At 32.6% G+C, this 17,334-nt stretch overlaps 5 protein-coding genes across 6 annotated transcripts in view; all 5 read left to right on the forward strand.

Annotated features, from left to right (window-relative positions):
• The window catches only part of LOC102593517 (protein DETOXIFICATION 2-like), a 12,915-nt gene extending 4,215 nt beyond the window's left edge, over positions 1-8,700 (forward strand). Inside the window, exon 6 of the mRNA XM_015313630.1 lies at positions 8,616-8,700. The gene's annotated coding sequence lies outside the window, so the exon portion shown is untranslated. The remainder of the gene's footprint in view (positions 1-8,615) is intronic.
• Positions 3,293-8,814, forward strand: LOC102604885 (protein DETOXIFICATION 2-like). Of its 2 annotated transcripts, none has more exons than XM_015313626.1 (7): positions 3,293-3,810; positions 4,103-4,647; positions 4,739-4,825; positions 4,917-4,973; positions 5,077-5,315; positions 5,432-5,637; positions 8,697-8,814. In XM_015313626.1, the coding sequence occupies exons 1-7, from the start codon at positions 3,556-3,558 to the stop codon at positions 8,733-8,735; spliced, it is 1,428 nt and encodes a 475-aa protein (XP_015169112.1). In that variant the 5' UTR covers positions 3,293-3,555; the 3' UTR covers positions 8,736-8,814. The 2 variants fall into 2 exon arrangements, with proteins under 2 accessions (XP_015169112.1, XP_015169111.1); XM_015313625.1 differs by lacking the exon at positions 8,697-8,814 and adding an exon at positions 5,729-5,924 and having other exon boundaries at positions 3,294-3,810.
• On the forward strand, positions 6,573-8,338 carry LOC102593837 (protein DETOXIFICATION 2-like). The gene is made up of 5 exons (XM_006357798.2): positions 6,573-6,839; positions 7,114-7,658; positions 7,761-7,847; positions 7,937-7,993; positions 8,066-8,338. Exons 1-5 carry the CDS (start codon positions 6,594-6,596, stop codon positions 8,319-8,321), a joined length of 1,191 nt encoding a protein of 396 aa, XP_006357860.1. The 5' UTR covers positions 6,573-6,593; the 3' UTR covers positions 8,322-8,338.
• Positions 8,815-11,019: 2,205 nt separating the features above from the next.
• LOC102605221 (protein DETOXIFICATION 14-like) lies at positions 11,020-13,009 on the forward strand. Its single transcript, XM_006357745.2, has 7 exons — positions 11,020-11,264; positions 11,378-11,922; positions 12,011-12,097; positions 12,174-12,230; positions 12,313-12,551; positions 12,643-12,848; positions 12,950-13,009. Exons 1-7 carry the CDS (start codon positions 11,025-11,027, stop codon positions 12,989-12,991), a joined length of 1,416 nt encoding a protein of 471 aa, XP_006357807.1. The 5' UTR covers positions 11,020-11,024; the 3' UTR covers positions 12,992-13,009.
• A 2,137-nt stretch (positions 13,010-15,146) lies between these two features.
• LOC107062688 (acylsugar acyltransferase 3-like) overlaps positions 15,147-17,334 on the forward strand; it is a 7,300-nt gene continuing 5,112 nt past the window's right edge. The window contains exons 1-3 of the mRNA XM_015313587.1: positions 15,147-15,305; positions 15,491-15,517; positions 16,268-16,323. Coding sequence (XP_015169073.1) covers positions 15,147-15,305; positions 15,491-15,517; positions 16,268-16,323 — 242 coding nt within the window. The remainder of the gene's footprint in view (positions 15,306-15,490; positions 15,518-16,267; positions 16,324-17,334) is intronic.

Below are 17,334 nucleotides of genomic sequence, written 5' to 3' on the forward strand. Positions count from 1 at the left end.
TTTTTTTTGAGATTCAATCAATTTTTTTTGTCTTTAAAATATTCTATTGTTAATTACTGTAAATTATTGTACTTTGTAAGTAATTTTTAAATAATATATATTATTTCATTTGTTCAATTTATGTGTCACCGATAAAATTTGAAGAGTTAATCAGATCTTTTACATATTTTTATATCTTTTGAATATTTAAGTAAATAATTATTGTGATTTATAATTTTTTATACAATTATTTAAAAAAAATTAAACAATAAACAAAACGAATTCATCATATGAAAATTATTTTGTCTTTAAAATATTCTATTGTTAATTACTGTAAATTATTGTACTTTGTAAGTAATTTTTAAATAATATATATTATTTCATTTGTCCCAATTTATGTGTCACCGGTAAAATTTGAAGAGTCAAGCAGATCTTTTATATATTTTTTATATCTTTTAAATATTTAAGTAATTAGTTATCGTGATTCATAATATTTTATACAATTATTTAGTATAGTAAAATAAATTTAAAAGAAACAAACAAAACGAATTCATCATTGGAAATTACCAAAGCATCCTTCAATACATCAATAATGGGTCCGACTTTTTGTTTTTAAGAAATTGCACATTTGAAGGATATTTTTGTCCAAAGTGGAAATATTGTGTAAAAATGTGTATTTATTGTGATTTTGAATGTTTTGTGGGGTAATAGAATGCACGCAAAGTTAAGGTGTCTTTTTGAAAATCTGGGACAACTTCAAGTATCACTTAATGTTTTTCTCAAAATCTAATTTACTTTCGTAAACTATGTGTCAGATCAAAATCAGATTAACAAATTCAAAAGGAATGAGTAATAAATAGCTTATACAATGACATATTTATTATTTAACTAAATAATAAATATGTCACTAAAAATCTTATTAGCTTTTGATTGAAAGTTAACAAGATAGTTACAATGATAGTTGCATTGTGGCTTATTATATATAGAATATATATATATATATATATACTATTACACTTGATTGTTGGAAATTTCTTCTTCTTTTTTTTCAATTAAAATTATGTCAAAAAAATTAGGCTTAAGGTATCTGCTGCTCCTTAAAGTTGTCCGCATAATTCACTTATACACTTTAACTAGGGCTAATACCTATTGAACACTTTTATCTATTCAAATTTGTCCCTATTAGACATTTTTCGATAATAAGTTAAAAAAAACAAAGTGTATGTAATACACTTGTTGTGATGTGGCAAAATGACAAATTATAAGATAACATGTGGCGATGGGCCCAACAATTATAGAAAAAAAATTATGTTAAAAAGAATGAAAATCATTTCAAATAAATTTTCCATCTATTTTTATATAAAAATAAATAAATGAGAAGCCCAACCCTACCCTAGCCCCCTTCTTCATCTTCTTCCTAACAAGATTTTCTTTCTCAAACAATAAAATTCAATTTCTTTGCTAATTGCTTATATAATTTTTTTTTATTCCTAATACGTGAGAAAGAGATATTCAAAGAGACTGATACAAGAGTGATGAGGAAAGTGAGTATGTCAATCGTCTTGAAATCGATAGCAAAGAGAAATCGAGAGAACCTAAATTAATTTTATCGAATCAAGCTGATATTATTTTTGATAAGTTTAGTGGGTTTACATTTTAATTTGAATAGTAATATTTGTTCGAAGGTGACCGAAATGGATGTCAATCGGCTAACTTTTTTCAGCCTGATGTTCTTTCTTTTTTTCCTTTCCAAATTCAATTAGCTGATTCAATTTTTATTTTTTTAATAAATATTGAAAAGAAATAGAATAGAAAAAGAAAAGAAAAGAAAAAAAAACAATGAAGTGCACTGTCTTCGTGAAGAAGACGACTTAAAGGGGTGGGGTGGGGGCTTTTTTTTTGTTTTGATTTAAGAATTAGTATTACTTTTAAAATTATTTTTTAAGAAATTAAATTATTTAAATGCCAAGTGGCAGTCAAAGAAAAAAAGTAAAAAAAAAATATTTAAGATTGTTTCACGCGCTTAGCGGAAGTGAAGAACACTTCTTTTGCCACATCAACATTTTGTGTTTAATAGGTATGTTTTTTGAACAATTTAGGTGTTCAATAGATAATAGTCATAGTTAAGGTGTCTAAGTGAAATATGCAGACAACTCTAAGGGGTTGCAAATGACTTAAAGCCAAAAAATTATTATTGTTCATGATGGTATGGGTGATGGGGATAGTATGACCCTTAGGCCGTCCAATAGACTAAGACAAATATATGTTATGATACACATTGATGACTTTTTATTATCCCTTGTTTTTACTTACTTGTAACCATATGTAACATTCGAAATTCTGATTTTTAGTCCTGCACTCATTCTGTTAATTCCATTTTAGAAACATAATAGTATAGTATAATATAAGCTCCACAATTAAAGGTTAATTGTCAAGAAAAACAGGGTTCTGGCCAAGGTTCCAAGGTGTAAGAACACAATTCCATTTTTCAAGGAGGTGAATTACAAATCGATAATCAACCCACTGGGAGTAAACAATGTTTTCTCCATTTTTTTAATTTCTTTTTGACATGCAATTTGGATTATAACTCAACTTTGAGTTGTTAATTAGAAATCACTCAACTTTGTTTTATAACTCAAAAGTCACTCAATTATTGATGTTTCACTTGGAAAGTCACCAAACTATTGATATTTTACTTAAAAGTTACTCAATCAATTTAAATTATTTTTTAAAGAAATAATAAAATATCTATTTTAATTATCTTATTGATCCGCTCCAATTATTTTAATGTTAACTTGGTTGAGTACACATTAGCAGTGATGAATGAATTTTTAAATACTATATGGTGTAAGGCACGGAAAACTCTTCATAAGGGGCAGTAGACTGAGTTCAATAATATAATGGATATGGTATTCACCAACGAATGTTATTTAATGACAAGTATGGTTCTTCTTAATGATAATAAATTTGGTTGAGTGATTTTATTGAAACAAAGGCATAAGAGTGATTTTATGGATACAAAATAAAGTTGAATGACTTTACGAGATAAATTTTCCAAGTTGAGTGAGTGACTTTTGGAGATATCAACCGGACAGTGAGGAATGAATTTCCGTATACATAGTAGATGAAAATAATGTATTTGCAGCAACTATTTATCCTTGTTATGGATGAAGGTTGCTTCAAATTTATGATCTTAGCTAGTTTCTCATGTGTTTTGTGGAGTTCCTTGTTATGTGATCTGTTGAAAAAAAATAAGAGATCTACTATTTGAAATAAATGATAATTTCTTTCCTATGTTGCCGCTACAGAGACACGATACTAAACATCGTGATTTGGAATCTTATTGAAAGGTTTGTTTAAGCGTGTGATTGAATCATCAAATAGTAGACTTTGGATTAAATAACCTTATGTATTGAAGCATTAATCGATGGCATAACTAATATTATATTATTAATTGTACGATATAATATTAAACAAATGAAAGGGAAACACCTGATACGAAGAACTTATTAGTTGGTATCTACAGTCAATTGAAAGCACAGCATATATTTGTAGCTATTTTTTACAAATTTAAGCATGGCTGAATCCATGGAAGAGCAGTTGCTGGGAAATGAAGAGAATAGAAGATGGATAATTACAACGGAATGGGAAACTTATTGTCAAGAACTGAAGAAGTTGAGTTATATAGCAGCACCAATGGTGGCAGTTTCCGTATTGCAGTATCTATTGCAAGTTGTATCCATGATGATGGTTGGACATCTTGACCAGATTTCACTCTCAAGTGTTGCTATTGCTACTTCTATAACCAATGTTACCGGCTTCTCTCTTCTTGTAAGTCCTCTTTATCACTGTGATTGTTAAATCTAATTAGAGGTGGTAAATAGGCGAGTTGAGTCCAATTTAGTGGTTCAAAGCTAAAAAGATTCAGGATTTGAACTCTATGTGGGTTTAACTTGTACACATAAATCTCTACTCTGTGTCGAAAGTACTAGGTTCAGATGAGGCAGGAGCTATAAGGCTATATGTGCCTCTAGTTCAAATCGGGTTGAATTAATAAATGAATCATGATTGTTAATAGGACAATGAACATTTTTAGTAAATTCTTTATGTAAATGTGAAACAGTCAGGGCTGGTTGGTGGTTTGGAGACTCTGTCCGGGCAAGCATATGGCGCAAATCAATGGCAAAAAGTAGGTACTTATACTTACAGTGCAGTGATATCTCTGATTATTGTGTGCATCCCAATCAGTATCTTGTGGCTCTTCATGGACAAGCTGCTCATTTTAATGGGACAAGACCCTGTAATTTCAGTTGAAGCTTATAAGTTTTCTCTGTGGCTTACCCCTGCACTATTTGGAAGTGCAATTCTTAAGCCTCTATTCAGATATTTGCAGATTCAAAGTTTGATTCTTCCGATGCTCGTAACCGCCTTTCTGGTTCTATGTCTCCACATATCTCTGTCCTGGTTTTTCATATTTCAGTTGGGACTAGGAAAATCAGGTGCAGCTATAGCCTTTTGTTTTTCGATCTGGACTTTTGTAGCATTACTTGTGTTTTACATCAGTCGATCGAGTTCTTGTGAGAGGACTCGAACTTATCTGAATAAAGATGCCTTCCTTGCTGTCGGACAATTCTTTCGTTATGCAACTCCATCCGCTTTAATGGTTTGGTAAGAAGAACTTTTGTTGTTGTTAAGTAGTCTTATCACAATTTTTATTGATTTATCTTGATATGTTTTTGTGCAATGGAAATCATCATAGCCTTAAATGGTGGTCATTTGAGGTGCTCATTTTGCTATCTGGACTTTTACCAAATCCAAAACTTGAAACATCAGTACTATCAATATGGTATGTATGTATGCACCAGTTCATGATTAACTATTTTATGCTCAATTTGTGGTTTGTGTGTAGTACTGATCCTCATATTTTGTTTGATCAGCTTAACGATTTCTTCATTGCACTTTGTTATACCATTTGGATTGGGAGTTGGTGCAAGGTTAGTTCAATATTCATGCTTTTTCTTAAAAACTTTAAAAACATCACATAAATTATGCATCCTTGCTATGTCTTTAAGACTACAATTTCTGGCTCGAGTATAGCACGAGGGTGTCAAATGAATTGGGATCTGGTAATCCTCAGAAGGCTCTAGTGGCAGTTAGAGTTGCAATGTTTCTTGCAGTTGTAGAGACGGTCTTGGTGAGCACAGTAACATTCTTATGCCGCGGAGTTTTGGGTAAAGCCTATAGCAATGATGAACAAGTGGTGGATTATGTTGCTGCAATTGCCCCTTTTCTGTGTCTATCATTCATCACAGATAGCTTACAAGCAGTTATCTCTGGCAAGTCTTCTAACTAGCTATTATATCTTTCAATGATCCTTAAGTAGTTGTTTGGACAACTTTTATTTGAAATTGAAATGATGATGTAGTGTAAATTTTTGGCCTGTAAAGTGCAGGAATAGCTAGGGGAAGTGGATGGCAGATTATTGGTGCATATGTGAATCTTGGAGCATTCTATCTAGTTGGAATCCCAGTTGCTTCTCTACTGTGTTTCGTTGTAAATCTGAAAGCAAAGGGCCTTTGGATTGGACTATTGGTTGGTTCTGCAATTCAAGCAACTAGTCTTTCCCTCATACTAAGTTTCACTGATTGGCAAAAACAGGTTCACTTTTATTTGTTTCTCCTAATACTACTATTCATTTTTTGATCTTTTAACTCTACTCATGTATTGTTTCACTCATTGCATGTTGCAGGCAATAGAGGCTAAGAAGAGGGTATCAGAAAAGAGATAATCAGAAGAGAATAATTAGAGGGGACTAATTCAATGAAATAAGATGATATCGAGAGGCACGTTTGCTTATATTTAATGATAAGTTGGTTGAGTACACATTGGCAGTGATGAATGAATTTTTATATACTATGGTGTAAGGTGCGGAAAACTATTTATAAGGAGCAGTAGACTGAGTTCATTAAAAGTATTCACCAACCAATGTTATTTAAGGATGACTATGGTTTTTCTTAATGATAAATTTAGTTGACTGATTTTATCAAAACAAAGGCTTAAGAGTGATTTTATTGATACAGAACAAAGATGAATGACTTTACTGGATGAATTCTCCAAGTTGAGTAGTGACCTTTTGTGATATCAACTGGACAGTGATGAATGAATTTCCGTATACATAGTAGATGAATTAATGTATTTGAAACAACTATTTATCCTTGTTATGGATGAAGGTTGCTTCAAATTTATGATCTTAATTTCTCATGTGTTTTGTTGAATTCCTTGTTATGTCTCTGTTGAATTATTATTTCAGAGATTTACTATTTGAAATAAATTATAATTTCTTTCCTATGTTGCCGGCCCGCTACACAGATACGACACTAAACATCGTCATTTGGAGACCATCTTAAAAGATTTGTTTAAGCGTGATTGAATCATCTGAATTAAATAAACCTTATGTATCTGGAGCATTAATTGATGGCATAACTAATAGCATTATATTATTACAATTTTAAACAAATGAAAGGGACTATAGATGTGACACCTGATACGAAGAACTTATTAGTTGGTATTGAAATCACAGCATACATTTGTTGCTATTTTTTACAAATTTAAACATGGCTGAATCCATGGAAGAGCAGTTGCTGGAAAATGGAGAGAACAGAAGATGGGTTATAACGGAAACTTATTGTGAAGAACTAAAGAAGTTGAGTTATATAGCAGCACCAATGGTGGCAGTTTCTGTGTTGCAGTATCTATTGCAAGTTGTATCAATGATGATGGTTGGACATCTAGACCAGATATCACTGTCAAGTGTTTCTATTGCTACTTCTATAACCAACGTTACCGGCTTCTCTCTTCTTGTAAGTTCTCTTTGTCATTGTGATTGTTAAATCTTATTAGAGGTGGTAAATAGGTGAGCAACTAAAAAGATTCAGGATTTGAACTCTATGTGGGTGGGTTCAACTTGTACACATAAATCTGTACTCTATGTCGAAAGTACTAGGTTCAGATGAGCCCGGTGCTATAAGGCTATCTGTGTCTCTAGTTCTAATCGGGTTGAATTAATAAATGAATCATGATTGTTAATAGGACAATGAACATTTTTAGTAAATTCTTTATGTAAATGTGAAACAGTCAGGGTTGGTTGGTGGTTTGGAAACTCTGTCCGGGCAAGCATATGGTGCAAATCAATGGCAAAAAGTAGGTACTTATACTTACAGTGCAGTGATATCTCTGATTATTGTGTGCATCCCAATCAGTATCTTGTGGCTCTTCATGGACAAGCTGCTCATTTTAATGGGACAAGACCCTGTAATTTCAGTTGAAGCTTATAAGTTTTCTCTGTGGCTTACCCCTGCACTATTTGGAAGTGCAATTCTTAGGCCCCTACTCAGATATTTGCTGATTCAAAGTTTGATTCTTCCAATGCTCGTAAGCGCCTTTCTGTCTCTATGTCTCCACATATCACTATCCTGGTTTTTCATATTTCAGTTGAGACTAGGAAAATCAGGTGCAGCTATAGCCTTTAGTTTTTCAATATGGACTTTTGTAGCATTACTTGTGGTTTACATCAGTCGATCGAATTCTTGTGAGAGGACTCGAACTCCTCTGAACAGAGATGCCTTCCTTGCTATCGGAAAATTCTTTCGTTATGCAACTCCATCCGCTTTAATGGTTTGGTAAGAAGTCCTGCTTTTGTTATTGAAGAATCTTAAGTAGTTTTTATCACAATTTTGATTCATTTATCTTCATCTGTTTTTGTGCAATGGAAATCATCACAGCCTTAAATGGTGGTCACTTGAGGTGCTCACTTTGCTATCTGGCCTGTTACCAAATCCAAAACTTGAAACATCAGTACTATCAATATGGTATGTATGCACCAATTCACGATAACCTATTTTATGCTCAATTCATCCATTGTGTATAGTACTGATCCTCATAATTTTTGCTGAATCAGCTTAACGATTTCTGCATTGCATTTTGCTCTTCCTTATGGATTGGGAACTGGTGTGAGGTTAGTTCAATATGACTAAAAAATGCGTACTTTTTTTGTCTTCATGACTAAAAAACTCTGGCTTAATTACAGCACGAGGGTGTCTAATGAACTGGGATCTGGTAATCCTCAGAAGGCTCTCGTGGCAGTTAGAGTTGCAATGTTTCTTGCAGTTTCAGAGACAGTAGTGGCGAGCATAGTAATATTCTTATGCCGCGGAGTTTTGGGTAAAGCCTATAGCAATGATGAACACGTGGTGGATTATGTTGCTGCAATTACTCCTTTTCTGTGTCTAACAATCATCACAGATAGCTTACAAGCAGTCATTTGTGGCAAGTCTCCTAACTAGCTATATATATCTTTCGATGATCGTTAAGTAGGCAATTAAACAATATTTAGTTGAAATTTGAAAAAAAGTGTATGTTGGAAATAAACAGGAGTAGCTAGGGGAAGTGGATGGCAGATAATTGGTGCATATGTGAATTTAGGAGCATTCTATCTAGTTGGAATCCCAGTTGCTGCTGTACTGTGTTTCCTTGTAAATCTGAAAGCAAAGGGTCTTTGGATTGGACTATTGGCTGGTTCTGCAATACAAGCAATTAGTCTTTCCCTCATACTAGTTTTCACTGATTGGCAAAAACAGGTCCACTTTGATTTGTTTCTCCTAATACTAGTATTCATTTTTTGTTGTATTGTTTCACTCATTGTGATGGAACTTTTGCAGGCAATAAAGGCTAAGAAGAGGATATCAGATAGGAGATAAATCGGATATTACCCAAAAATAATCTTTAACAACAATTAATTAACGACAATATCAGAATTGCTGCTAAGTATGTTTTCTTTAGAGGATTAGATTATCTTCAGTTGTGGTTGACAACAAGTTTAGGTTCTATTTACTGCTATTGGCTACAGTTTTTTTTAACCCATAGTTTATATTATCTTGAATTCAGAAGATAATTAATGTATGAGGGTGCATCTGGGTACTCCCTCAATCCAACAATATTTCTCCATTATTGGCTTTGTACACTTCTTAAGAGACTACTTCATCAGTCCAACAATAGTTGTCTACTATATTAAAAATAATTGTCCAACAATACTTGTCCAATTTAGAAAATCAAGAGATAATTTACTTTTTGTGTTCATTTTACCCTGCTATTAAATACTTACTATTTACTCATCTAACACATTTCTCAAAGCATTAAATTTAATAAAGTCAAAGGATAATATAGTAATATTACCTCAATTATTTATTGTTTCTTAAGGGACGTGTCAAGTCAATAGTGGATAAGTACGGTTGGACAAAGGGAGTATAATAGAAAGATAATTTTATTATATCATCCTTTGAATGTAATAAATATAATGTCTTGAAAAATGTAATAGAAAAATATGTATAATTAATGATAAAGGTAAATTAGATTTTAAGTGTAAAATTATCTATTAATTTCATAAAGTAGATAAATATTATTGGACATCTCAAAATAATATAGTAGACAACTATTATTGGACGAAGAAAATATATAATTCGAGCGTTTGCATCTGTTTTAAAGGTTGACTACTACTTGGTATGGGCAGAATTTATCTATTTATTTTATCAGTAAATAAAGTGTGTCCCACTAAGTAGTCGATAAGTATGGACAGAGTTTATGACACAACGAAGCATGTATTTCTTAAATCTTAAAAAATATAATATGTGGCAATACAAATGAAGATTTGTTTAACAAACAAGATAAACGAGAAGAGGAAGTTGTTCGGATGATAAACATCCATCAGGAGCATGATAGAAAAAAGGTGGGAGGTTAAAAAAAAAAGACTTGCAGTAGACAAATCCAATTTTAATAGATGAAGCAAAAATCAACACTGTTTGAGTTTGACTGATAAATCCAAAACTTTGGCTAAAGAAACGTGATTGGTGAAAAGCAACATGTTTGGCTCCCGACTAAAATGAAGAACAACATAAATAACGTTATTAAAAAAAAGTAATTACTCTATATATATAATTTCTACTAAATTTCAATAATAACATTCTAATATATATATACACACACTATTACACTTAGTTCGTTTGAAATTTCTTCTTCTTTTTTTCAATTAAAATTATGTCAAAAAAATTATTATTGTTCATGATGGTACGGGTGATGGGGATAGTATGACCTTTAGGCCGTCCAATGTATATATATTATGATACACATTGATGACTTTTTATTATCCCTTGTTTTTACTTACTTGTAACCATATGTAACATTCGAAATTCTGATTTTTAGTCCTGCACTCATTCTGTTAATTCCATTTTAGAAACATAATAGTATAGTATAATATAAGCTCCACAATTAAAGGTTAATTGTCAAGAAAAACAGGGTTCTGGTCAAGGTTCCAAGGTGTAAGAACACAATTCCATTTTTCAAGGAGGTGAGTTACAAATCGATAATCAACCCACTGGGAGTAAACAATGTTTTCTCCATTTTTTATTTTTTTTGACATGCAATTTGGATTATATGATCTTCTCATTAAGAAGAATGCCATAGTATTTAATGTTCCATAAAAATAATTAGTCCAACTTTGGGGTCTGCGTTTGAACGCAAAAACAGGTACAACAAGGACATAAAAAAAAGTTGGTAGTAGCAATGTCTGAAAATCATACAAAATACCGTAATTCATTCTTACACATCACTAATGTTGTAAGATTTGCTCGCTTATATACCCAACATTTATCTTGTGTTTTGATACTTCTTATCCAAATTTGGGGTGTCGTACAGAAAATTCTCTAGTATTACATTCTGTTAACTACTCATTAATTCAGCTAATTAACAAAACTAACACTAGCCGACTCTAATTTTGTATAGCTAAGATAGAGCTAATTAAGTGTATAACTAATTTTAACTAACTGATGACATGGAAATAGTCGACAAAATCTTATTAAAAATGGCTATAAAGATATAGAAAGAGAAAACATTTATTACATGTATCTGACAAACCAAACAAAGCATATTTTTCTAATTGTGCATATTTATTATAAGAGTCTTCGTCTGTTGAAGTGAAAACAAGTAGAACTATAATGGAAGAGGAATTGCCACAAAGCTTAAAATTAGAAAAGAAATGGCAGATAAGTTGGGATGCTTTATCTCAAGAACTAAAGAAAACGAGTCGAATCGTTGCTCCAATGGTAGCAGTCACAGTGTTTCAGTACCTCTTGCAAGTTGTATCGATCATAATGGTTGGACATCTTGGAAAATTAGCCCTGTCTAGTGTAGCCATTGCAACTTCTCTTACTAACGTCACCGGTTTCAGCCTACTTGTAAGTACATTTTAGTTCAGAGACGAATTCAAAATTTAGAATTAATTAGTTGATTTAGAATGAGTGTGATTTTATTATATATGCTTTTAATTTATGCATAATATATGTAACAGTCAGGGCTAGTTGGTGGTTTGGAGACACTATGTGGACAAGCTTATGGAGCTAAGCAATACCACAAACTCAGTACATATACGTATACTGCTATAATCTCTCTGTTTCTTGTATGCTTACCGATATGTGTGTTGTGGTTCTTCATGGACAAATTGCTTATATTGATTGGACAAGATCATGAAATCTCAATTGAAGCGCGGAAGTATGCATTATGGGCAATCCCTGCTTTGTTTGGTGGTGCAATTTCTAAACCATTAGTTAGATACTTGCAGACACAGAGCTTGATTCTTCCTATGCTTCTATCTTCGTTGGCTGTTTTATGCTTACACTTGCCGATAAGTTGGGGTTTCATATTTAAATTGGAGCTAGGAAACATTGGAGCTGCTATAGCCTTCAGTGTATCCACTTGGTTATATGTACTATTTCTTGCATTACATGTCAGTTTTTCTAGCTCTTGTGAGAAGACTCGAACGCCTTTCTCCATGGATGTCTTCTTAGGTATCAAAGAATTCTTCCGTCTAGCTGTCCCTTCTGCTGTCATGGTTTGGTAAATATTCGTCATCCTGATGAATTATTTATTTGTTCGTCATGTCTATGACTTCTTCTTTTTTTCAATTTGGTTACTTTTGTTGTAGCCTCAAATGGTGGTCACTTGAAGTGCTTACTCTGCTATCAGGCCTTTTACCAAATCCAACACTTGAGGCATCAGTGTTGTCAATATGGTACCTATTCATATTGGTGAATCTATGAGAATTTCGATATAAAAATGCTTCTGATACCTCATTTGTTTACGCGCAGCTTAACAATTTCCACTTTACACTTCACTATACCATATGGCTTTGGAGCAGCAGCAAGGTTTGACTCAATCAGTGAAAACTCATACAATAAATCTTCATTTTCTCGTGTGTATTGTCTTATGTTCATTTTTGTTTTGAAGTACTCGTGTTTCGAATGAATTGGGAGCTGGGAATCCTCAACGAGCTCGAATGGCAGTTCAGGTAGTAATGTTTCTTGCAGTAATAGAGACAGTAGTGTTAAGCACAAGTATGTTCGGAAGCAGATATATATTAGGAAGAGCATTCAGCAATGAAAAGCAAGTTGTGGATTATATTGCTTCTATGACTCCTCTTTTATGTCTGTCTATTATCACAGACAGTTTACAAGCCGTCATCTCTGGTTAGTTTCGAGTGTTTGGTAAGTAAGTAAACGTTACATTTTTCTACGAAATTTTTTTGGACTAAGATTATTTTTTGTAACAAAAAATCAGGTATAGCAAGGGGAAGTGGATGGCAACATATAGGGGCATACATAAATTTAGGGGCATTTTATTTGATAGCAATACCTTTAGCAGTGGTGTTAGGATTCACTCTACATATGAAAGCAAAGGGTCTTTGGATTGGAATAGTGGTTGGTTCTACTATACAATCCATCATTCTATCTATTGTTACATGTTTTACAGACTGGGAAAAACAGGTTACTTTCTTTTTAATTTTTTAATTTTTTTCGAGATTTTTATCGTTTGATCTCTTTCTATATAACTAGTAATTGAAATTTTTTGAGAATGAACAATGCAGGCAAAGAAGGCAAGAGAAAGGATACACGAAGGGACAGGTTAATAAGAAGACCAACAACAACAACATTGCATCATATCATGCCTTATCACCTCCTCATTGATGCGTCTATGCATCTCCTATTCACATGTCCAAACCACCTCAGTCTCGCTCCACCATGGAGGTCAAGCCCACCTTATTTCGGATATCTTCATTTCTAATTGCATCTCGCTCCTAATATGACCACACATCCACCTCAACATTTACATCTCCTCAAAGAAATGTTCTTTAAGCTAAAAATATTGTACGTACTAGAATTATACACTTTGTATTGAATCATCTGGTTATAAGAGAATGAACATAATACTTAATAAGGAGATGAAAATATAAAAAAGAATCAAAGTAATAACATTCAATGGTACGAAAATAGTCGATTTGCGCACATATTACTTAAAAATTCATGAATTATAACACACGAAAAAATGAAAAAAATCCATATATCACGATCCGCCCTTCGTTTGAACTTGAAAATATCTACATTTACCCCCTTCAAACTAACGCACAATTTATTAGATCATCACGGAAGTCCACAAAAAATTTATGCCTCGCCCAAAGGCAAACAATATATACTACCATATCTTTCAGTACGTAATGAATTAGGTGGCCTATGACATATTAAATTACAGATCTGTGAGTTTTCTTTCTAACGCCACCAAGTTTGTATAATTTAAAGTTTATAGTAAAGTGTTATGACCGTTTTAACAAAGACTAGCCGAGTCGATTTTTTTTGTCTCACAACTATGAACACTATTTACAACAAACAGACTGGACTCGTAAAACCAACTTCCGAAACATAATTTTTTGGTCTGATTTTTAGGGATCCAATTGCAAGTCTTAAAAATTAAGGAGTGGAATAAGAATAAGTAGTTGTAAATTGGTGAAACTTCAAATGTTCATAATTTCTGCCTCGAATTTCCATTTTAGGTGGGGGGTTTTTTCAAGATCTAAGCATCCCTTCCATTTATTGTTGTCAAGAAACTGAGGTAACCAACAAAAATAATAATTTTCTTTCTTATTTGGTATTGATTGATGTCTTAGGCTGATAGCCATAACGAGTTGTGGGTTTGACACTCAATTAAAACATTAATTGTTTCTTCCCTGTTTGAATTGGTATTGTCATTTTTAACTTTTACTTTTACTTGATTACGAAAATAGTCGGTTTGGGCAGGGAAAAGAGTCGAGTCGATCAGGCTCGACGATCGGGAGAAGCAAAACGAAATCAGGATTTAGCCCCGCTTGCTTGCCCGGAAGGGCCCGGTTTGCGTCTTATGTTTTATTATTTAAGCTCAAATCATAAAATCACTTAGTATCCTTTCTCGTCACCAATTATCATGTTTATGAGGAAAAACATAATTTAAGAAATTTAAATTCAACTTCAAATTAATTTAAAATCATGTCCAAACAGGTTAGGAGACGTGCCATAAAGTATGATTCACTGTTTAAATTAGCAAAAATAGAGTCATCCTTATATAAATACTAGTGGGGAGTTGCCCGTGCTGTGCACCGACCCAATATCTATTTTGTTGTGATGAATTTTAATTTGTGAGTAAACCATGATACACTTGTCTTTGCAAACAGAGGTAATCTGTAACGGCTTAGCCCATTCGATTAGATTATGTTCTTCGTAGGGACGTTTTTGTCCATCACTTGACAGCTTGTCAGCATTTCTAGAAAAACGACCCTGAAGCTGTATACGTCCCTTCTAGTGGTTACATGACCTACACATGAGATGTGACAATCAGAACAGAAAAGGGGCGAAACATTTAAACCAAAAGATGTAATTCTTTAATAGGGATATATAACAGAACAAACCAAATAGCATGACACTTTCAATTTCTTTCAAAACACATAGTGTCGAGTATGAAAGACTTCCAAATTAAACAAATTATATGTTAAACGCTATGACGGAGACAAATTTGGGTGAGCATGGAATTGAAAATACAACAACATATATGAACATGAAGGCAGAGAGGGGGTGGTTTCCGATAGACGTTCGGGGCTCTAGTAAAAGGAGTAAATTGAAATGGTCAATTGGTCTATCCTTCGCCAATCCAAAATCAGAAAGCTTTGCATTGTAATTCTGTAAGAGGACAACAAAAATATTTTTAAAACCTCTACAAGACTAAATTTCAAAATAGTTCCCCATACAACATCAGGCAAAATGTTAGATGATTTGAAGTCCCGGTATATAACTTTAGCTTCTGGTCTATTCGGAGATTCCATGATAGTGGTTGGAAATAAGTATTCCCTGTTCAAGATGTACCAAAGGTTAACGATATTACTGGATGTCCTCAAATCAGATGCTGATTCAAGATTTGAAGTTTTTGGGTTCCTATAACGAACTAATTAAGTTCACAGTAAAATCTTTATAGATATTTATACATGGTTTAGAAAAAAGCAATGGGGTTCCCATGAATCAACATGTCATACTGTGGATTCGCTCCTGCCTCAAATACAAAATTATGGTTTTAGACAAACTATACTTGTGAATTCGATTAACTTCAGGAGATTAAGATGAGATGGATGGCTCAGGTAAGTGATTTTCGCCTGTAATTAAAGTTTACCGAGGAAACAGTTAATCAACTTATAAAGTTGATCAGCTAATTACATTACGACAAAATGATCTATCTTTAACAATTAATAATTTCTCAAGCTAGAATTGCGAGTTTAAATCAGAGATGCAACAGATTAGTTTGCAGCTCTTCAATATAGGATGAACCAATTGTCTATTAAATGACCATTATGTTTTAAATTGATCATTCCATCAATCGACCCCCTAAAACCAAAACAGATAAAAAGATGAACTTGAAACTGAGTTCAATGACAGAAATACCAAAAGAAGTAGAAATTAATATCCAAGTCCCTAACTGAGACTTTTGTAGTTTGAAAACATCCTGGCAGGAGACTATATATATGGAACTCAACAAATGGAAGAAAGTACTTTAAGAAGCTGAAGGTTGACATATAGGGGCAAAGTGTTAAAATGGAGAAACCACTAAGAATTGATCAAAATGTCGTACATGCATAGAAAGATCGACAAAGCAGAGCTAATCGAGGAATTTTTGTGCTCTTGCTGCACCAACAGGATGAGGCTCATTTTGTTGAATTTAGTTAGAGCTCAAATACATAAACAATAGCCACAACTTCCAGTAATCAATTTTAATTTTAATTTATTTATTATTGTGTATCTGAATTACACCTGCTGTCGTTACATTCCTTCTGATCCATTTTCCTTACTTCCCAAAGTTCTCTCAGTTGTCACTTTCTCTGTATTCTTTATAGCTAATAGTGAATTCTTTGTTGTCTGCTGCGCATACATTAACAACGCTTCTTGCATTGTAGGTTGTTCAGCTGAATGGAATGGTAAGACTTTCACATTTTATCACATTCTACATATCTTTAATTTAAAACTCTTATTTACTTTCGTAAACTTCGTGCTCAGTCAAAATTAGACAAACATTAAAACGAATAGATTATTATAATAGGAAGTAAAATCAGAGCACATGATAAGATATTATATACTTCAAAAGCAATACACAGTACTAATCGATGATAAATTTACATTCTCAATAGATAAGGCAACTTTCAGAATTACTTTCAATGTCATTATTGGAACTTTATGCATAATCAAATTTAATGTTATTATTTCCTTAATTTAAAGGAAAATTTGACCAAAAAGAGGAGTAAATTTTAGGCATATGAGAAGGAATGAAGGAGAAACATAATTTTTTCAAACAGCCACAATACCAAAGCAGAGGCAACAACAAGGGCACAAGTAACAAAAATACGAATCATGAACCATCTACCTAGCAATGAGACAATTGTGATCAGTAGAAACATAAAGAAGCGAAATTTGACCCTTGTATTTTTATTATACTAGTCTATGGGAACGTGCGTTGCACGTTTGTTCCTTAACACTATTATAGAACTTTGATATATTTAAAAAATTAAGTTATGAAATAGCAAATTTTAAAATTAACAATATTAATTTTATATTTGTATTTTATTCATTAAATAAATTACATAAAAGTGGGACATGACATTTTTCATGAAACAAAAAATATGTGAAGTCAATTATGACAGTATAGTCTCTAATGGTCTAAATATGTCGATGAATTGTTGAATTAAAAATTAATAAATTCATGTAAATGTCTCTAACGAAATTTTCAAATACATGAACATACGAACAAATACCAAAAACGTAAAATAATAATACTGAAATTTTATCATTGTAACAAAAATAATATGTATATCCATTCACTAAAATTACACGCTAGCTCTAAATTTTATAATCCAAATGGGTTGACAACAAAGTGTTAATTGTATGACAACACAAGAGTCATACACTT

Source organism: Solanum tuberosum, unplaced genomic scaffold, assembly GCF_000226075.1.
Source record: "Solanum tuberosum cultivar DM 1-3 516 R44 unplaced genomic scaffold, SolTub_3.0 scf00244, whole genome shotgun sequence".
Taxonomy (NCBI): Eukaryota; Viridiplantae; Streptophyta; class Magnoliopsida; order Solanales; family Solanaceae; genus Solanum; species Solanum tuberosum.